Source organism: Sturnira hondurensis, unplaced genomic scaffold, assembly GCF_014824575.4.
Source record: "Sturnira hondurensis isolate 20B ecotype Veracruz unplaced genomic scaffold, ASM1482457v3 Scaffold0002638, whole genome shotgun sequence".
Classification (NCBI taxonomy): Eukaryota; Metazoa; Chordata; class Mammalia; order Chiroptera; family Phyllostomidae; genus Sturnira; species Sturnira hondurensis.
The window spans coordinates 3,025,449-3,046,325 of record NW_028075269.1 but is presented as its reverse complement, the minus strand read 5'-3'; the positions used below and the strand labels follow the sequence as shown (position 1 = coordinate 3,046,325).

The 20,877-nt window shown below is 42.4% G+C and overlaps 1 protein-coding gene across 2 annotated transcripts in view; it reads right to left on the bottom strand.

The window, feature by feature from the left end:
* SLC17A6 (solute carrier family 17 member 6) overlaps positions 1–20,553 on the bottom strand; it is a 39,965-nt gene extending 19,412 nt beyond the window's left edge. For both annotated transcript variants that reach the window (XM_037040391.1, XM_037040392.1), the window contains exons 1-3: positions 19,350–20,553; positions 16,367–16,619; positions 14,631–14,749 (exon numbers count right to left, since the gene is read on the bottom strand). In XM_037040391.1, coding sequence (XP_036896286.1) covers positions 14,631–14,749; positions 16,367–16,619; positions 19,350–19,435 — 458 coding nt within the window. In that variant the 5' untranslated portion in view covers positions 19,436–20,553. The remainder of the gene's footprint in view (positions 1–14,630; positions 14,750–16,366; positions 16,620–19,349) is intronic.
* Between the last annotated feature and the right edge of the window lie 324 nt (positions 20,554–20,877).

Below are 20,877 nucleotides of genomic sequence, written 5' to 3'. Positions count from 1 at the left end.
TATATATTTAAGTCTTTTATTGGCCTTGAGTCTATTTTAGTATATGGTATAATGTGGTGATCTTCTTTCTTTCTTTCTTTCTTTCTTTCTTTCTTTCTTTCTTTCCTTCTTTCTTTCTTTCTTTTTCTTTTTTTTTTTTTTGCATGCACCTGTCCAGATCTCCCAACACCATTTATTGAAGAGGCCATTTTTTCTCCAAAAACATCGAGTCTTTTAACTCAGTCAAAATCGGTTGCCCCACAGAAGCTCCAATTCTTCCAGGGGCACGTTTAAATGTAACTGTGAAGGCCTTGAGTTTCTGAAAGGGAGTCGGGATCACTATTCATCTGCTACTGAAATTGGAGAAATGGCCTTACAAAGGCTTGAAGTGGGTCAGCTCTTTTTCTATGAATCGTAGACTGGGTCAAGCACTTCTGTTTACTTGATGCAGCCTAATATCACCTGTCCTCAGAAGGTTCTCTCCACCGAAGTAAATGGTGACTCAGAAGGTGAACGTTCTGTTCTATTTTCCCTCTGTGCTGTTTGCTGAATAGGTATCTTTGTGTTTGTGTCAAAGTATAATTTATTTCCTGTTTGACACAAAATAGAAACTTCCTATTTTTAGAAATAATTATGCCTATGAAAATGCCACACACACAGTGACATTAAAGTTCTGCCAAATAGTCATTTACTTTTCAAAAAATAAATGCAAACATCTCATAGTCTGCCTTTATGAAAAAAGAATCCGAAATCATTATAAAATTTCTTTAAAATGTATTTTATTTCACAATTATTACTTTTAAATTGAAAGAATGGTCACGTCTCTTAAGTCTACAATCCAAATGTTTTTGCATGCATTTTCTAGAACACTGTGGAGGTTTCTTCCAGAGCTGGCGGGTAATAGGAGGGAGTATATGGGGCCTGTTTCCTAGACCTGGTGGTAAATAGTGCATATTCCCAAAGGCCAGTGAGGCGAACATACCTTTCCACTGTTCTGGGAGTTTGAATGTAGTACCTATGCAACAGAAAGAGAGACGGTGGGAAGGGCTCTTCAGACACAGGAGGTCGGGTCATACAAACAGGCTGTCTGGATAGTGGCAAACCTGCACGAACTGTCTTCCTGTAGATCCATCCAACTTTGTGTATTCTCATTGATAATAATGAGACTGGCTGCTTCAGGCTTTAAGGATAAAGAGAACCAGAGCTACATAATGCTACAGGATTTTTTAAAGTATTTATATGAGTTACGCATCTGCTCTATTCAGCCCTTTGGAAGAATTCTTCCAAACTTTCATCTACAAACCAGCTGCATCAGCCTTCCCTGGAATGCTTATTAAATATGCAGATTTCTGATGCTAGACTTTTCAAATTACAATGTACTTGGAATGAAGCCTAGAAATCTAGATTTTAATAAGCATTACAGGTGATAATTCTGTGTAAAAATTTTTAAAAAAGAAGAGTTATATCCAGGTTTATCTAACTTGTGTGTTTTATTTTCTAATAATTATTTTGAAGGTATGAAGCATGAAGTTCGTTTTCTATAAATACACTTTCTAAACATCACTTTATCCCTTTTGGAGGGTTTAACATACTGCTATGTCTAAATACACTACAGGGATGAATTTTACCCATTCCTTAGCTTGTTTCTCAACCCCCACACCCCTATCTCGAACTGTATAATTCTTTCTTGCGTGGCACGGTTCTGTGCATAGTATAATGTTTTGTAACACTCCTCCTGGCCTGTATGCACTAGATGCCAGTAGCGTACCCCTGCACCAGGCTGTGACAACCAAATCTCTCCCCAGCAATTGCAAAATGTCCTCTGGGGAACAAATCACCCACCAATGGAGCTAAATCAATTATGGACTATTTGTTGAGTGTCCACTGTAATCAGATCTAAATTTAATTAGTGCTATTCAACTTGACATACATCGTTCTGACATTTTATGTGTCACAAAGTCCACAACTACCTAACAATGCAGTGACATTGGTGATATTAATATACCCATTCTACAGGTGAAGAAACTAAGCCTGAAGTAAGTGAAATCATTTGCACAAGTTGTTAACCAGTTCTAACCAGAGGAGCCCTGTTTTAAATCTAGTCTGATTCCAAAGCCAGTGGGTTTTGGCATGAGGATTTATATCTGGAGATGAGCATACATTAATGTAATGTCTGAATGTAATGATGAAATACATTAGTAATGTAGTTCAGGATTCTAATTGTAAATTTAAGTAATAATTTCTACAGAGCTACTTGAAATCATTCCACTACTCCTAAAATAAAACATTAATAGATCACTTTAAATGTTTACTTTCCACTCTTGCCCTGAACAGTGTTTCAAATTATGTAATATTGCACCATTTCTAAATGCTTCCTACTTTTAAGTTCCTTGATTCCTTTAGTCATTTTTTATTATTAGTGGCCATAATATCACAAAAATGATGTGACTTTTTTCTAATTATAAGAATAAAATCCATCAAGCTTTTCAGAACCTCATCTTCTTTTAAAATTTTATATTCCTGGTATACAAATCAATATCCAAGTAATTAAAATTCTGCTTATCAAGATTCTTGCTCAGTATGGGAAGCCCTTACCCTTTTTCTTGCTGCACTACACACACCAGATGGAAGCAGCCCTTCACTGAACATTCACTCATGCATTCACACTCCAGATCCTTGTGAGACTGTGTTTGGAGCAGGGTACTGTGCTGACAAGGAGAAGGGAGCTAACATTTACATACTTACTATACTTTCCCTATACATTAACTATACATCAGTTAATTTAATCCGCACAACTCTTGAGTTAACACTTTTCTCTCATTTTGCAAATATGAAAATGCAGACAGAAATACTGTGCAAGAAAAAAATCAAGCAGTGCAGCTGAGACTGGAATCCAGGGCTTTCTGACATGAAAATTTGTGCTAGTAGGAAATCAGAAAAAGATAAGGATGGACCCTGGTGGAGTCAGACAGAAAAAGAGAGATAAGTAACCAAGGGACAACTCATACCAAAGGCTGTAACAGAAGAACAAATGTAAAGCAAAGGAGGAAATCTGTTCGAACTGGGGTGATCAGGAAGCAAGCTGGGCCTTGGACGATAAATACAAAAGTAGGAAGAAATTCCAAAAAGAGGAACTAAGTCAGCAAAGTTTCAAAAAGCGGGGAGAATTACATTATATACCAGAAACTAGGACAGTCTTGAACATGGCTAGACATGGTGGTGCAGGTGTACAGAAGTGAGAACACCAAGAGTGAGATGAACAAGGATGGTGAGTGGGAGGTTTGAGGAAATGTTGGTAGGCCAATTAGGGAAAGAGCAAAGTCCATTAAGTCCATGACATCTAGGAAATAGGAGGGTTCGGGGTCATAGAGGATAACCTTCGCACTAAAGTGAAGTAAGTGTGAAGGTTACCAGAATTAAAGAGAGAGGGATTCTAAGGCCAGAGAGCTAGTAGGTGATCAGAATTCATATAAGTTCAGGCAAGACAATGTCTTGCCGAGGAACAAGGGGCCAAAGTCATTAATGGTGGTAGAGAAAAAGAACGGGTGACATGAAGATTGTACAGAAATTGTTGTAAGAGCCTAGCTTTGTTACTTAGTAATGATGTGACTGGAAAGTTACTAACCTGCGTGGCTTCCGATACTTCTCTATAAAAAAGGCAGTGCTACATCATGGTCAAGAGCATGGCTTCTAAGGTCACACTACCTGACTTCAAAGTTTGCTACTGTCACTTATTACTTGAGCAGTTAATTTTACTATTTATGCTTTCTTACTCATCAACAAAAGAGAGATATTAAAAGGAACTATGAATTTACTACAAGTAAAGCACCCAGAAGAATATCTGGCATATCCTAAGCACGTAAGGGACGTTAAAACTTATACAGGGGTAATATTAATATATTGTATTTTGTATGATTGCTGTGAAACTAAGTGAAATAATGCACTTAAAAGGTTTGTAAGGTGCCTGACACATAAAAATAAATCCATAAAGGAGTCGGTCAAGTAAAAATAAATATAGCCAATCATTATTGAATTGTCAGTCTGTACTAGTCACCATCTTGAATTCTCATTTAAACCAACAACAACAATGTGAGAAACTATAACACTACCCTTCATAGACTGAATGACCAAGTCCCATTGAGTTTAAATACCTTTTAAAGGTGAAACAGATACTAGGTGGCGAACCCTGGTTTCTATTACTTGGTCTGGTTGTAGACCCTCGACACACACTTAACTCCAACTTGACTGCACATTAATGGCAGCAGAACTAATACCAGCATTAGCAGTGCCTGCAGCAGCAGATAAAATAGAAACTTCACAAGACAAAAAATTTTTTGAAAGATGGATGGTGACAGAAATCGGGTGCAACAGAGGACTCCACTGTACAACTCCTGTTTTGAAAGAAGTAAACAGAAGCTCATTTAGAGAGAGTTTTGACTTTTTATGAACAAGGTTTAGGATTCAAAAAAGAAATGGAAGAAATAGAATTGACTGTAGACAAGAAGTTCCAGAATATAAAATAGTTTCACGCAGTGATAGCCAGGCTTTCTCACAGGTGAGGATCACCACAGGGGGCTTGCTCAAACCCAGATGGTGAGCACCAGAGCATCTGAGTCTGAAGGTTTGTGAGGGGACAGGGAATTTGCATTTCAAACAAGTTCCCAGGTGATACTGATTTACTTTTCCTGATCTGAGAATCATCCATTTAACAGCGTGGTGATAGGTATTCCCCCTAAACTTCATAAAAGGGACGGATCTGGAGCAAAGGCAGGCTTAGAATGAACATAGCTAGACAGAGCTGAAATAAGGGGCTTACTTTTTTTTTTTTTTTTTTTTACAGATGGGAGTGGCAAGAATGGAATGGAATCACCTACGAAAAGGAATGATTTCCCCGACAAAACACAAATTGTACTTAGGTCATTTGATCAAGACTCAAAGTGAATTTTGTTGATCTGATTTTAAACTATTCTCATTGGCAAAATTGACTAAGTAGCTGCCATATTTTCTTTTAATTTTTATTTATTGATTTTGGAGAGAAGGGGGGAGCATTGATTTGTTGTTCCACTTATCTATGCATTTATTGGTTGATGCTTTTATGTGCCCTGACCAGGGATCAAACTCACAACCTTGCCATATCTGGACAACATTCTAACCAGCTGAGCTACTTCTACATCTGTAAAATGAAGATACGTTTTCAGATTTCAAAGGAATATCATGAAGATTGAGTGAATTAATTATGAAAGGGGACCGTGTCTGGTTCATAGTAAATGGTTCATATATATCAGCTATCATTACATAGAACTTTAACACTGAACAGTTTTCAGAAAATCGTAATCCTTTGTCCCTTTCTTCTGGAATGTTTTTGGCCTGATTAAATAATGCTTTTTCTGTGACAATGGTTTCAGAGTTGCTCCATGTCATCCTGAAATTCTAGCAGCTGATGGTCCATGAGGACATACAGTGGAAATTCGACCTCCCATTTTGAAGGCACACAGAATTAGCTAATGCATTAACATGCATTAGCATCTTAACCTCTTCTCAATAGTGGAGCTGAAATATAAGACAGGAAATAAAATTTTAAAAAATAACTCATAGGCTTTTTCTAAATGAATCATACCTATCTTGATATAATTCACTTTTACCCCAATGCTTTCCACACACACAAACACACACACACTTTGCAACTAATCTCCTGTCACAGATACTCCCAAGGCAATGCAGAGCACTTTTATAAGACTTAACCTAAGATATCATGTGTTTCTTCACTCCTAAGTTATTTGAATCTCTTGAAGGATATAGTTCACATCTCTATTTCACTTCTTCAAACCCCATGATGCTAGCAGAAGGCTATATATATATATATATATATATATATAGTGTGTTCTTATACTTCTGTATAAAGACTTCAAACAGAGGGCAATGATAACTTCCTTTCCTGGGGTCTATGTATGTGATACAGACATTTCTTTTTTCAGCTTGCTTTGTCTTTGTATCTTTCTCAATTACTTGACCATTTATTTGTTCTTGAGCTTTTAATGGGGACACACTGCCATTCTTGGTATCCTAATTATCCTAGGAAGCTGAGTGACTCTCACAGAATAACTGTAAGATGGCAGCCATGGCTGGAACTCTGAGTACCCCTGTGGATAAATCCTCCCTTGAGATAGTTGCTGAGTTCAAGTACATGGCCCAGTCTGGCCTCACCCTTAAGTCTTCCAGACAGTACTGTAGAATCTCCTGAAACCAACCACCATTACACTTTCAGTTCCTCACAGCATCCTGATCACCCTGTGAGTCCACGGTCTCTGCAACACTGCTTTCAAAGTCCAATTGGGTCAGTGCTTTAGAGGTGATATATTCCTCCCTTAAAGAATCTCAGCCTTTATCAATGGTTACTGTAGTCATGCATACTTCCTTATGTTTGACAGTCACGATCTTTGTTTGGACTGATGTTACAAAAACAAACAAACTGAGCATTGAATATGCTTTTCATATCTCAGGAGACAGATGAAAATATATTATATACTAAGTAACATTTAATATTGTTGTGACTTTTATTATCCCTAGCATTGGGCTCAACGAGGACGCATAGTCACCTTTCCCAGCACTGCTGCCCTGAAAACAGCACCTACCACAATAGGTTTTGCAGGTTTATCTTCTTATCAAACGATTGGTCTAAAAAGCAAAATTATGCAAATAAATACAATTTTTAATTATGTCATAGCTCTTTCCTGTGGACCTAGCCTAGCTTTAAGTAATAAAGAAATTTTTAAAAGAGACTGTAAAATAACTTTTAAAAAAGAACGTGCACGGTAAAGCTATTCAATAGGGGAAATCTGCTTAGTAAAGAAGAACATCATTTGAAACCAGACACACACGGGTTTAGAGCCCAGTTTTCCCTCTTACCCGTTCGTGGTCTTTGGGAAAATAACTCTGCTACTCTGTATTCAGTTTTCTCATCAATAAAACAGTTGTAAGAACATCTGCCTTATAGGGTCACAATGAGAAAGAAAGGTAAAACAATAACATAAGGGCCACTTGCAGACTAAGATTGCTTTTCATAACAATAAACCAACTTGAAAGCCACCTAAGATTGTTGTTTTCCTCATGATTCCCTCTGCAGCAAATGACACACTCAAATGATTTCAGTTTGCTTAATTTCAAGTTAAAACCTAATTTCTATGTGTTTTTTTTTACACAAACATACATAGATGTGAGTTTCCAGAGTGATTATACGAAAGAAAATGTCATCACTTCACACTGAGAGACAAAGGAGAGGGAAGAAATGTGTGTGTGTGGAAGTGTGCTGTAGGAGGCGCTGTGTTCCTAAACACCGCGCCCCAGTCGGGAGGCAAACCTGTGTCGCCCACACTGAAAGGGCTGGAAAACAAATGCTGTGGTTGAAAGCCTGCACCCCGCCCTGCCTGGATGTTACCATTTGGTGCAGCTCAGAGAGAATTTGCTGTGAATTTCCCAGTCCCATCCTTTTTTCTGTGACCTACAACCACAAACACCCTCACATATCAAGCCCAGCCGGCACGGATTTCCCCGGAAGAGGTGACAGCAACACGGGTGACTTGTCATTCCTACATATTCTATCCATTTTCCGTGAAGCAATCCATCAATCTCCATTTGGGCTGCGGCTTGTGCCTCACCAAGGAACCCCTGTTCCTCACCCCAGGTGTGGCACTAATCCTCTCCTAGAGGGTCTGCAGGAACACAGCGATTCAGGCTGCTAAATCTATTCACTCTAATCCAATCAGTGCTCAGGCACCTCCCTTTGTCGCAGCCGACGCCCCACGCCCACATTAAATAAGGAACACAGGAGCACCAGCCAGCCTTCCGGGTCCCTTGGTACATCATTAAGTTGTAAGAATGACTTCATCACTCACGACAGAGAAATGAGACAGCTCCAACAGTGGCATATGGCAGGGGGAGAATCATTCTACCAGCTGCCCACCTGACTCGCTCCTCCCTCAAGACCGTGCCCCCACCCCGTCAGGGGAAGCCAGAGCTAGTGAGGGCCAGAGAAGCCTGAGTCAGCAAACCACGTGCAAGCCCTTAGGGACCCCTCCCCCTCTCAAACCATCTATTCATCTCCTGGAAAGGGTATTTTCTTTTGTCAGAAGAAGGAAAGCCTTTTCTGCACTGCCCTGGATACCTAACCTGTAGGGCCCACAATGGAAAGGCAGCTAGATGTTTGATAGGCGGCAAGATGAGTGGGATAGAAACAGTCACCTCCGGCCGGGAAAGACTGGAGGACTATTGGCTGCTTTTCCATATATGAGCGTAGTGGTCCCTTGCAGCCGACTTTATGTTTGTGGTCTGAATTATTTTTTCACACGAAAGGAATCTGCAAATGTTTCTCACTGGAGAGATTAAAGAATCCTAGCTTTCAATAAATGTTGCAGTAGACACGTAAGTGGAGAGGGGGAAAAAGATGACAAAAGATAGATAGATACATAGATAGATAGATACATAGATAGACAGATCATAGATCATAGATAATAGATATATACATAAGTAGACAGAGTGTATTTGTGTGCCTGTTTGGTGATAAGACTTAAGATTTCCAATACATGCTTATTCTAATAAATAAAGCACACCTGTATTGTTTTATTTCTGTGAAGGAAAAAGACACAATAGCTCCAGCAAAATCATTTCTTTCTGGGCTTAAAATATGAAGGAAGGTGTTGTGTTTTAAATACCTTTGTTTCTTTCTGAAAATCATTCTTACCAGAGGATTTTTCATGATTAGGTTAGCCAGAATATTTACCCAAAGCATATCAAAATTCATTTTTATATGTGCAAATGCACATCAGTAAAGTTTTAAAATCCATCCATTTGAGCTCTGGCTGGTATGGCTCAGTTAGTTGGAGCGGAGTCCAATAGACCAAAAGGTCACAGGTTTGATTCCTGTTCAGTGCACATATCAGATTTTGGGTTTGATTCCCAGTTGGGCATATGGAAGAGGGCAGCCACAACCAACTGAGGTTTCTCTCTCACATTGATGTCTCTCTCTCTCTCTCTCTCTCAAGCAATGGAAAAAATGTTCTCGGGTGAAGATAAAAAAACACCAATGCATTTGAATTTGTTCATTTTTACATATTAATTCCTTTTTATATTAGTAGTGTGGATTGAATTGAATTATTCAAAATCCCAAGGAAGAACCCCTTTTCTTTGCAGAGAAAAGGTCAAAACTACCCCCCAGCCAAGCTCAAGCCTCTGCCATCTTCTAGGAACCCAAACTGCCAAAGGGGCTGAGTTTCCCTCTACAGAGAATCACACTCTTTGTTTAAGTCATTACCGAGTTTGGATGTTGCATTTTGCAAAGAGAACAGAATCACTCGTGTTGTGGCCAAATAGTTTGGGAGCCAGTGAACACACAGAAATACAGTATGTTTCTCCTGCCACACACACACACAAAATCTAAGCATCCCTTGGGCCTACTAAAGGCTTCTCTGTCTAATTCATGGATTTCCGTCCAAGGTTTGGGGCGTGATAGATTGTGGGCACTGATTCAGAGAGCAGATGGCTCAGCTTGCTGCTGAATGAGAACTTTGCAATGAAGCACGTAGTATCAGGCAGAGGTGTTAAATTTCAAATAGATGTAGCCTGTGGCCATGTACTATGGGACGCCTGAGTTTTAGCCTCAATTATTTTGTGACCTTGGGCAAATCATCACCTCCCTAATTCCCTAGTCCCTTTCCTGGCCTGTAAAAGGAGAGGATTGGATTAGATGAGCCCAGTCTAGCTCTACTATGGCTTCTTTCTGTTACAGGGAGTTCATGCTGCGTCACAGATACACGCAATCCTCAGTCTCTTATTCAAATAAAGAGCTATTTTTCTTTAGCAAGAGTCAAGTTAGAAACCCCAGAGATATCTGAAAAGACAAAATTTTCACTAGAAACCGAATCTTCTTTAAATAAAGGATGGGGGAGGGGAAATAAACAGTAAGTTTCAACAGACAAGTCTAACCTCCATCTAAGTGGATGTATAATGCCTAGTTAGAATTCAAACATTTCCTGCACTTTCAATGCTATTGGCTGAAAGTATTTTTTAAGACAACTCTTTAAAAGTCTTCCAATGAGACATGACATTTCCAGTGAACAAGATTATCAATGATGTGTATGAGAAAATAATTTTAAAGACAGAAATCTGTGACATGTGAAAAGAAGCATGTTTATCCTAATAAAAATAACCCTTTGTATTACTAATAATTAAACTAAACTTAAACACAGGTAATGCAGAATGTGCACAAGGTATTTTAATGTCTTTTTCTGAACCTAAGATTTTATTAATAATGAATGATAAAAGGCACTTGTAAAATTTTTTACACATGCTCTCTTATTTAACTGTCCTAACAACCATATCAGGTAGGTATTTTGGTTAGTCCCCTTTTACAGAAATATAAACTGAGGCTCGGAGAGGTTAAATAGTTTTCAATGTCTTTAGTTATCAAATAGCACATTCAGGACTCTGGACCCATACGCTTTGCTTTAAAACCTATATCTTAACCAACGTGTAATACTGCCTTTTGTTTTTGAAAGCCCCTACACTTTGTTGTGATGTCCATTTTATTAATTCAGCTCGAATCCATCATGGGCCAAGCACTCTCTGGATGCTAGGCATTGAGCAGTAAAAATAACACGGGCAAAACTGCATGTTTTGTCAAAGTTTGCATTTTATAGGAGAAAGGTAGACATTCAAGAAAAAAATAAGTAAAATATTGGTATAGCCTGGGGCAATAAGCGCTCTATAAAAAACTGCAGCAGGTCTGGGAAATCAGCAGGACAGGAACAGATTAGGGAATTTTTTTTGAATAGGGGCTAAGTAATATTGCCACCTAGACTAAAGAAGCAAGGATAGTCTTCGTGGATATAATATCACCCATTAAAAAGATAACGTTAGCCAAACTTCCTTTGGCAATTCTGACCTTCTTTGGTGATACCCACTGCAAAAATTCTGTTGTTTTTCACATTAAATATCTGCCCAGCAAGGTTCCTTCTCACTCTCTCAAAAGAAGGTGAAAATAGTCCTTAGCCATCTCTTACTTGTAAATATCTAGACTAATGTAAACTCCATGCCCTGTGCGGTTTAAAGACAAAATTAATTGTCCCGAACACCTTTTAATCACTACATTAAATATGTTCTCATCTGAAAACATTACAGATCTTGTGAGGAGTCTTTCTTTGACTCTCCACCCCAAGGCCATGGAGCTGGCTAAATGCTCCCTTGCAGGATGTGCAATGGCCCTTTAAGGAAAAACAAAGGAAAAAATGATGCAAGAGCCATCCTGGGGAACTGAGATTTCTCTCCCCAGCACTCCCTCATTCCCCGCTCTCCATGAGCAGGAAAGCAAGAATACTTTAAACTTGACCAAAGAACCAAAGAACCAAGAACCTGTATCCTGCCCAAGTGTGGGGCTGTTTTTGCTTCATCCATAAAATGGAGGTGCCAGACACCATAGCTGCTTGTTTTTCATTGAGAAATTTGCCTGGCAGTGCAACCAGGAACTCTTCTCTCTTGGGGAGCTGTCTCCACACACCTCAGTCCCTCTACCCCAGTTCCTCCCTTAGCAGTGATGGCAAACACTTTCCAAAGCAAGCTTCTTTTCCACCTAGAGGGAGCGGAATCTGTCTCCAATTTCCCACCCCAGGGAAATTTTGTTCTATTATTAAATGACCTACAGGGAGAAGCTTATTTGAATGGGCATACAATACTTGCAGGTGGAAAACTGGTCTTGCTGTGTTGTTTTTACTGCTTTGAAAGAAATTATATAATTAAAAAGATACATCTGTCAAACCAATTCTAAAAATCCCTCTGAGATTGTGTGTGTATGTGTGTGTGTGTGCGTGTGTTTTAAAAGCCTTATAAGATAAAATTTTATATAGCATGTATAGGGCTAATCAAACATTCACCAATGTATTAATAATAGGTGTTTCTGGTGATTAAATTATCTATTATTATTACCCTTTATTTTTGATATACTTTTAATCTAGTATGTAGTACATTTTATAGAATTTATTGGGGTGACATTGGTTAATATAGTGATAGAGCTTTCAGGTGTACAATTCCATAGTACATCATCTGTATATTTTACTGTGTGTTCACCACCCAAAGTCTAGGTTCCTTCTATTACCATTTACCCCCCTTCATCTTCTTCTACCTCCACCCACCCCCTTTCCTTCTTGTAATTGCCATCCTGATGCCTGTATCTGAGATTTTTTTATTTGCTTAATCCCATCATCATTTGCTTTTTTTGGTTGGAAAAGGGAATGTTATAGAGTTTTAAAACCTGTTTTCCTGGGAGGTTTAACTGGCTAAAACATTTGTAATGTTTTATTATATTTTTAATATGTAGCAAAAATGTCAAAATCCTAAAATGTAATAAAGAAGATAATCTATAATCTTCAATCTGTTCATATATTTTACAATGAGTTTTAACTTAGTATTCTCAGTCTTCTTAAAAAATATTTTACTTATTTATCTTTAGAGGGTAAGGGAAGGAGAGAGAGAGAGAAATATCAATATGTGGTTGCCTCTCAAGTGTCCCCTGCTGGGAACTGGCTCACAACCCAGGCATGTGCCCTGACTGGGAATCGAACCGTGATCCTTTGGTTTCACAGGCCCTCGCTCAATCCACTGAGCTACACCAGCCAGGGCTCTAGTTTTCTCAGTCTTGTAGAACAGAAAACATTGCATGTGAAAATATTAAGTTTCTCTCTTTTGAATACTCACTTAAAGGTAAAGTGAATACAGATCCAAAAAAAAATCTAAATTTGGAAATTTTTCCTTCAGGAAAATGTACCAAATAAACCAAAACCAGAGTCAGCACCATTTTTTTTTACCAAACATGACACAAATGATAGCAATGGACTTGCTTTTTTTTTTTTAAACCAGGAAAACCTGTTTACTGACCTTCCAGTTTTATAACCAGGAATGCTGGGGCATCCTTGGTAGTTTTTTCTTCTTGGCAGGAAAATGTTGGCATTTTACCACTTGGCTAAAGGTTTTGACTCTCAGAAAAACTCACAGGCATAGCTGTTATGTGTTTTATTTCACATTTCATTGAGTTTCCTGTATCATTTTGGGTTTAATTGATTTGTTAGATATTTACCCCTGAAGTGAAAATGTTTCCTATATGTGCATTTGGAGTATCTTTCCAGGAAAGTTTATTTTGTTTTAGAAAATATTTTATTTAAAAAGCCCAAGGAATCAGAACACTATGCATTATGGATATGAAAGCCAAAAATGTAACAAGTTCATTACCAGTAAGATTACAATAATATTTCATTTAGATTTTATTTTTTGCCCAATATAGCTTATTCTTTGATTTATCCCATTTACAAAAACTGAGTTCTCTACACAGTTAATGCTTTTCACTTTTAACTAATTCCTTTTTTAAAAGAATATTTATCTCCTGACGGGCCTCAGGGACAACAGCACTACTCTTAATCTATTGCACTCTCTTCTTGACGTTTCGAAGGACTGACCAAAAACCTTCTCTCTGGAATCCTTAAGCCTGAAATAAACGTCCAGGAATTTCTTCCCAGACCTTGGCGACACCTGGGAAATCTCGGGTAAGAAGACACCTCTGGGAATGGGATTGTAGATGACAAAAGCCGCAGGAAGTGCCCGGAAAATTACTGAGAGATGAAGGGGCCAGTTTACAAAAGCAGACAAGAGAGCAGATTACAGAGGTACCCGGTTCTAGATTACTCGCCACCTTTTGGGGGCGGGGAGGAGGTGAAGTCACAGGGACAAGGTCTGAAGGAAGACCCAAAGTCTCCATTTGGGGTCTCTAAGCAGCAGTACCTAGAAGGGCGAGTGCATTTGTTCTTTGCCAGCTTAACAGTTCCGATTTAAGGAGCACTGATCTTTATTCATCATAATGCACATAGTAAAGCAAATGAAGCTGTCTCTCGCCCTCCCCTCGGACGGCTGTGCCCTTTGACACCCCCGCCCCATTAGTTCTCACGCCCCAAAAGTCGATGCCTCTGCAGGTGGGGCTTGGAAAACTCCCGAGGGCTGACCCTAGGACCTCGGCTTGCCGCCACCCGCGCCGCGCCGCCCGAGGCCGCGGGACGCAGCTGAGCGCCTTCTCCGCTCCGCCCCCCCTACTCAGCGGAGCTCATTAACAGGTGGAATCCCACCCTCCGCGAGTAAAATCCCGCCTGCCTCCATAGAAACAAATCCTTGAGACCCGGAGCACCATCTGGGCGGGCTCCTCTTCAGGGCTTTCGACTCGCCCCGCGGGGGAGGTGGGCGCCGCAGGAAGCCGAGGCCCTGTCGGTGCGCGCAGGAGAGAGCAGCACGTGACGTCCCCACCCTTCGTGCGCCCGCCTCACGGTCCCAGCCGGGCCAGCTCACCCCCAGGCCTCAGCTCTTTTCAGTCCTGAGGCACGTCGACTATTTTGTTAAGGGCCAAAGCAGACCCGGCGGAGAGGAAGCGACAACGTGCGCCCTCCGGGGAAAGCCCAGATCTTTCCCGGCGCCTTACTCCGGAAGGAGGCACCGGCAATTTCTGTTACAAGAGGGGGCACCAGGGAATTAGGAGACCTGTCCAAGAGTTCCCAACCCGCCCGGGACTGCCCCTCCTGAGGGTGCACGCTGCACGCCCCCGGGCCCGGGCCTGCCCAGCAGGTTACCTGTTGGCTGCCAGCCGAGACGCGATGTAGCCGCCCGGAATCTGGGTGATGATGTAGCCCCAGAAGAAGGAACCGTGGATCATCCCCACGGTTTCTGGGTCCCAGTTGAATTTGGCTTTCTATGGGAGTAGGACAAAAAAATTAATAAGTAAGCAAATAAAATAAAATTTAAAAACCGAGGTGGAGGGAGAGAGCAGGGTCAGTGCCAGGGTTGAAGATCCACTTTCAGTAGCTCTCCAGCCAAAGAGCGCTCGGTCCCTTTACTCCCCGCACTTTGAGCTTGGGGGAAGGGAAGTCTTAATTTCCGTTTCATAACAAAACAGAATCAAGACCTTCTTATAGGTATGCCTCTTTTAACTAAAAAAAAAAAAAAAAAATCGTACTCATTTGAAATGCGTTGTGACTAAGAGCAAAGCTGGACGCTCTGGCTTTGCACTCGGAACACTGTTAGGTGGGTCTGATCGCCTCTGTGAATGAGGAATCCTCAGGGCCCCGGTTTGGGAAATTCCGACTCTCGGTAAGAGGTTCCGTTAGGTGGCCCGGGTCAGAGAACAGCTGACTGCGTGCAGTTAGCCCAAGCCAGCCAGTGCGGAGACTGATGGAATCGCTGGGAGAACCGAACTCAAACCGGGAAATTCTGGAGAAGGAAGTTGGGGAGCTTGGGGTGGCAGGTGCGAGGAGGCCGGAGGAGTTAGGAAGGAGGATGGTCCCAGCAAAACGGGGATGGGCATGGGCCGGGATTACTCGGTGTAGCCCGGAAAATTTGGGGAGTCAGTGGAAAGGAAGGTGTTGCTCAGGGGTGGTCATAAGAGGCCGAGGGGGCGGGGCGGGTCCGAAGGTCGGGGGCCTAACTCCGCCCTCGCCAGCCTGGGCGCCTGCACCAGGTGAACCTTGACGTAAACCCGGAGGAAAGGCGTGCAGTGGAAGGGGGAAAGTGCGCTTATTCCTCCTGAGTGGCCCCCTTTTATCCCTTTGAATAGAATTTTGAAACCGGGCGCAGGGTCTCCCAGAATGTCCAGGACTGGTCAGCGCTCACCGCTTCCCCCACCCAAATTGAATGCAGAATGAATCCTCCCAACCGTCACCCTGCCTGGTTTCTGGTCACTCAGATCCCTAAACAAGCAATACGGACCCACGGGTTTCTGTGACCTTGAAACTGACCCTTCTCTTCCTAGGGGTTACCCAACACGCCCACTTAAGATTATAGGACTGGATTCCCAAGACCCCAAGATGTGCCTGCGCTGTAGCCCCTCTCCTGGTCAGCCAGGTCGACGCCTCCTAAAGGCCTCCTGGAGGGAACTGCCCACGCGCATACCGTTGATTTGATTTGTTTTTCGATTTTGTCTCATTTTCATTATTAAGAATGTTTAGCGGGAAACGGAGGGATTTTTCGGGAAATGATAACTAATATGGTGCCCTATTCCTTTGAGTAAAAGGAAAATATTTCGATTTCGATTTGTCAGCATTAAGCCCCAATTTCCTGTTTCTCAAAAACCCAATGAGATACGCCCTATTTTCCACTCCGCGGGTGAGAAAAGGTAGCCCCAGAGAGCAGAAGCAACTTCAGGAGAAATAAGCCAGGCGATGATGGTGCTGGACGCGTGCGTTTTGAAGGGTGGTCCTGGACGGGGGCTGAGGGGGCATCCAGGCCTTCCTCATTCGGTCGGGGAAGAGAGGGAACCGCACTCATAAAGGGGATGCGGCTTTGCGCGGCCACTCGGCCAGCTGTTGCCCACCTCCTTGATGACCTTGCCCCCGCGGTGGATGGTACTGTTGTTGACCATGTCCACGATGGCCACGCCCAGGTTGCAGCGGATGCCGAACGAGATGCAGAAGCCTAGGCCGCTCATGATGGCGATGATGTAGCGGCGGGGCAGGCCGAAGCACGTGCAGTCGCACAGCGGTGCCTTTTTCTCGGGCACCTCCAGAGGCTTCCCATCCTCCGTCAGCTCGATGGTCTCCCCGGCTTCTTGCTTTTTCTCCAGCACCCTACGCGGCAGAGCGGGGGAGGGGGTGAGGCAAGGACGCCTCGGGTTAGGCACCCCAGCCACCCGCCAGTTCCAATTCCCAGGGCCCACTAGGGCTGAGGGGAAAGGGCGCTGCCCAGCTCCCCCACCCTCCGGGGAAGGGTACTAGACAGACACAAGGCTTAGAACCTCCCGGGCTCTCCAGCCTCTGTCAGTACCCTCCCCGCGCCAGCATCTCTTCAACTGTAACACCTCTGGCCTCTGATAGCTAGTCCCCATTCCCTCGGGATCCAGCCCGCAGCACCTTCATTCGTACACACAGGCCGCTTGGGCCTAACTTTCTTGCTGGGTCTGCAGTTCATGTGGGTTACCCCGAAGGCGCCCTCTGAGCAGCCGTGTAGACGCTTCTTCGCCGCAGTGCTTTAGCCGGCGACAGGGTGTTTTATCCAGCCACCCAGACCCCTGCCAGCCGCTCGGGAGGGCCGGCCCAGCCACGGCCCCGCACCCGCCCTATCCCTTCCTTCCCGGGCAAATTAAAGCTTTCCAGGATGAGGGCGCCGCGGTCCCGCCCCCCAACTAAGCCCAGGATCCCCCGGGGTTGAGGCCTCTGCTGTCCAGGGCCCACGCGGAGCAGGTGGGAGCAGGTCTGTGAACGCGGTCTCTGCGAGAGTGGAGCACTCTGCGGCCCCTTCCTCCAGCCCCAGGGTGCCATTTCCACGCTTACTCTCCCGTTACACATCTTACTTCCCCCCCCCCCATACTCGAGTTTAAAACAAAGGCCTCCGCAACATATGGCCGACACCTAAGCTTCCTACTGCCAGAACATGAATAATTAATTATTCATAATCTTGCGTCATTACTATCTCGGTTACAAACACTGAAAAATACCACGAGCCCATTTCCAAAGACTTCAAATGCGACTCCCAGGTTACAAATGAGCCCCCAAATCAACTTGGTAAGAGGTTTCATACCAAGGTAGAAAGTATCACATTTAGTTTTTGTTTTATATTTTTTTATTTGCATAGCATTTCACAAGATTTCACCGGTCTGATTCACTTCCTTTTAGGCTTTCATCCTTGGGGGAAGGGAGTAGGGGAAAGGGGAGTGATAGAAAGCTTTTACTAAAAGCTGATAGTGTTGTTCTAGTCCACAGTGTATTTGTGAGATTTCTAATGTTTTTTTAAGGACAAGGGACGTGAAGGATAACATCACCGTGGACCCTTGAGATGGATACTTTCAATATTTAAACAAAAAGCCTCCCCGATTACAATTTGCAGGTATTTCTAATCTAGCATATAATTAATTTTTATTTGTACCATTTTAAATGAGAGATCCAGACACAATTGTCTTCCCACAGGCGGGTAAAGCAAATGAAATTCTAAGATCAATTCCAAGAATGCATAGCTTGGGAGATGGCTGTCGAGCAATTTGAAGCTACCAGGAAAAAAAAGTCAGACTTCCAGATTCCACAGAATAACACCTGGGAATACTAGGTCACAAACATATTTGCCACTCGGTTAATCCTTATTCCTAAAGCCCAGTCTCAACTGGAGAACATAGGGCAATATATTCTGAAAGAGAAATTTTTAATGAATGAGATTTGATTTATTTTTATACATTGGCTTTGTATACTCATCTGGCAAAGTTGAACTCTGCCCCTGAACTCCCCACCTGAGGACAGTTGGGCTGGGAAAGAACAGCTCTTTCCAGGGCAGCTTCGGGACTGCAGGGCCCTTGCGGTGCCTACTGCCGCATAGGTGCATGATCGAGCCTGCACGAAGCCCACTGGAGGCAGAGATTTGGAAAATTGGGAGGCGCATCGGTCGTTTTCTTTACATTTCCTATACATTTCCATAGGCTTCAATGTCTCAAATGTGAATGTTAGCGCTTTCTTTGAATCGTTTTTTTTTTGTCTGTTTGTTTCTGCTTCTCTTCTTGATTTTGCTCGTATTATTAAGAAAAAGTGTATTCATACAATACCTGGAAAGGATTTCAGATTGTGAAATTTACAGGATAATTAATACAACAACTACAGGAAGAATAGAAATATTTTAAGTAATTTCCAGTACTTTCAAAGTCATTTTGTTGGTTCCTATTATGGTTTTTATTGTAAGTACTGTGACCTCTTCCATGAGAGAAACAGACTTCTAAGAGAGGTCAAATGATGAAAAATACATATACACCGTTTCAGGTTCAGAGAGAAGAACTGCCTCAGCTATCAATTATTGATATGTTTTGATTCCTCTTCCTTCTTTACAGAAGGATGATTCCACTGGGAAATTCACTACTCCGGTGGTTTGGAAGCTAAGATATAAAAATATTTTTTGTCATTACTCTTTGGAATTTCTTGATTAATTCTAAAGGCTTGTATTTTTAAAATTCACTTGTCTGCATCAAAGGAATTGAATTTGGTGTCATTATGAGCACCAAAAGAAAGGTTCTTTGGACCTGTCCTGGTCATTTTCAATTGTAAAAAGGGTAAATCCTGGGTAAGAAAGGGTGAGAATCTGCAGGTACCAAACAAAAATCACACACACACATACGCAAAGCAGACAGGTTCATTTAGCGCAAACATTCCTGAATAAATAAGCAGGTTTCCAGAGTAGCCCTGGTCTAGCAATGAACAAGAAAAAAAGACTTTCTGATCATATTACATTACAATCTCTCTGAACAACCAGGGTTTACAGAAATAGCCCTGCAGATATTTTTTTCATGCTGAGCCCCAGGCAAATATAGGTTTGCTTTTTCTTACCTGTAGATCTGGCCGAGGGATTTTCCAGCAATATTCTTTAGCCCCTCTTTTCCTGGGGTCAAAATCCTTTGTTTTACCGACTCCATTCTTGCAAAGACTGGTGTCGGGCTCCTGCCAGATTTAAATAGGGATCTCTATAAAAGGCGAGAGTTGCGCATATTGTCTTAACCCCTTAAGGTAGCTGTGGGATTTTTCTTCTCAGCAGAATGGCATTGATGTGTCTCCAGCAAGAGTGCGAGGGAGCGAGGGGAAACAGAGTGAGAACAGAATACAACAGAAGAGCTGCATGCAACCCACTGCTTTTTTTTTTTAAGTAGGAGAGTTGGTAGACACAATCAGAAAGTCTCATTGGAAGGGGAGGTTCCGGCGGCAAAGGGCGCACGCAGTGCCATGGTATTTGGGTGGGTGCCGATGAGACCTTGTCCTGGAAGTCAGTCCACGGAAAAACAATGTAAATTCCCGACGTTGAAAGCCTTATCTCTGTCCAATCTTCCGGCTTTTAAGCAGAAGGGTGGAAATGTCACAGAACCCGTGTGTAAGGACAAAGGCAAAAAGAATGGTGCTTTTTAAAAATGTGTGTGTATATGCTGTAAGGAGCAGAGCACTTCCAAAACTCATGGGAACATCATAGGTCTCAGGTGAGCGACGCTGCTATTAGTTTTTTCTCCTTGCCTACGATCTCCTCCCATCACGCCGGCGCAACTCGGTTCTGCGGTAGAGTTGAATTAAGATGGAGAAAGCTTGCAGCTCTTTGAGGACGTGAGTAAATAACAGATACACACATCTGATTTGAGCAGCGTCAGGGAAGATTTTTTTCAGCGCGTCTGACAGCGCCGTCCGGGCGCGTCTCTGCAGAATGGTTCAGCACCACGGACAGAGTCAGTCTCAGGAAATGGGGATGTTTCTTTTGGCTGATCAGATTGCCAACTTTCTGGAGGAGCTGGATCGCCCTGACCAAGAACCCTCTGGGGACTTTCAGAAATGGATGCTATGGAGACCAAGTGGGAAGATGTCATCATCGCCCGAGTTTTCAGGGAGAAGGGTACATTTGGCTCTTCAAGGGAGGAAGACTTCATTAAAAACTGACAAGTTACTTCTAGTCTACCTTTGACCCAGCACGCTGACAATATAGCTGTTTGTTGCAAGGAAGGAAGATCACAACATATTTTATTCATGTGTGTGGTATTCTTGAGCGCCTGAGCTCCTTTGGATGTGAAATATATGTACACAAAATACATACTTATATTGTTCATGTATTTTGTTTTGACCCTTGATAAGAAAGTATGAAGGAAGGAAGGAAGGAAGGAACGGAGGAAGGGAGGGAGGAGTGAAGAGCTTGGTGGGAGACAGAGAGGAAAAAAAGGGAAAGGAGAAAAACGAAAAGAATACCTGCAACCTTAGTGGGCTTGGCTAAGTAAAAAAACAGGTAGTTTAATATATATTTCTTGGAATTTTGTGGTTCTTCACTTAACCAGTCATAGCACACTACTGAAGTGTCAATTTACTGATCCAGTTGTGGCTGTACATT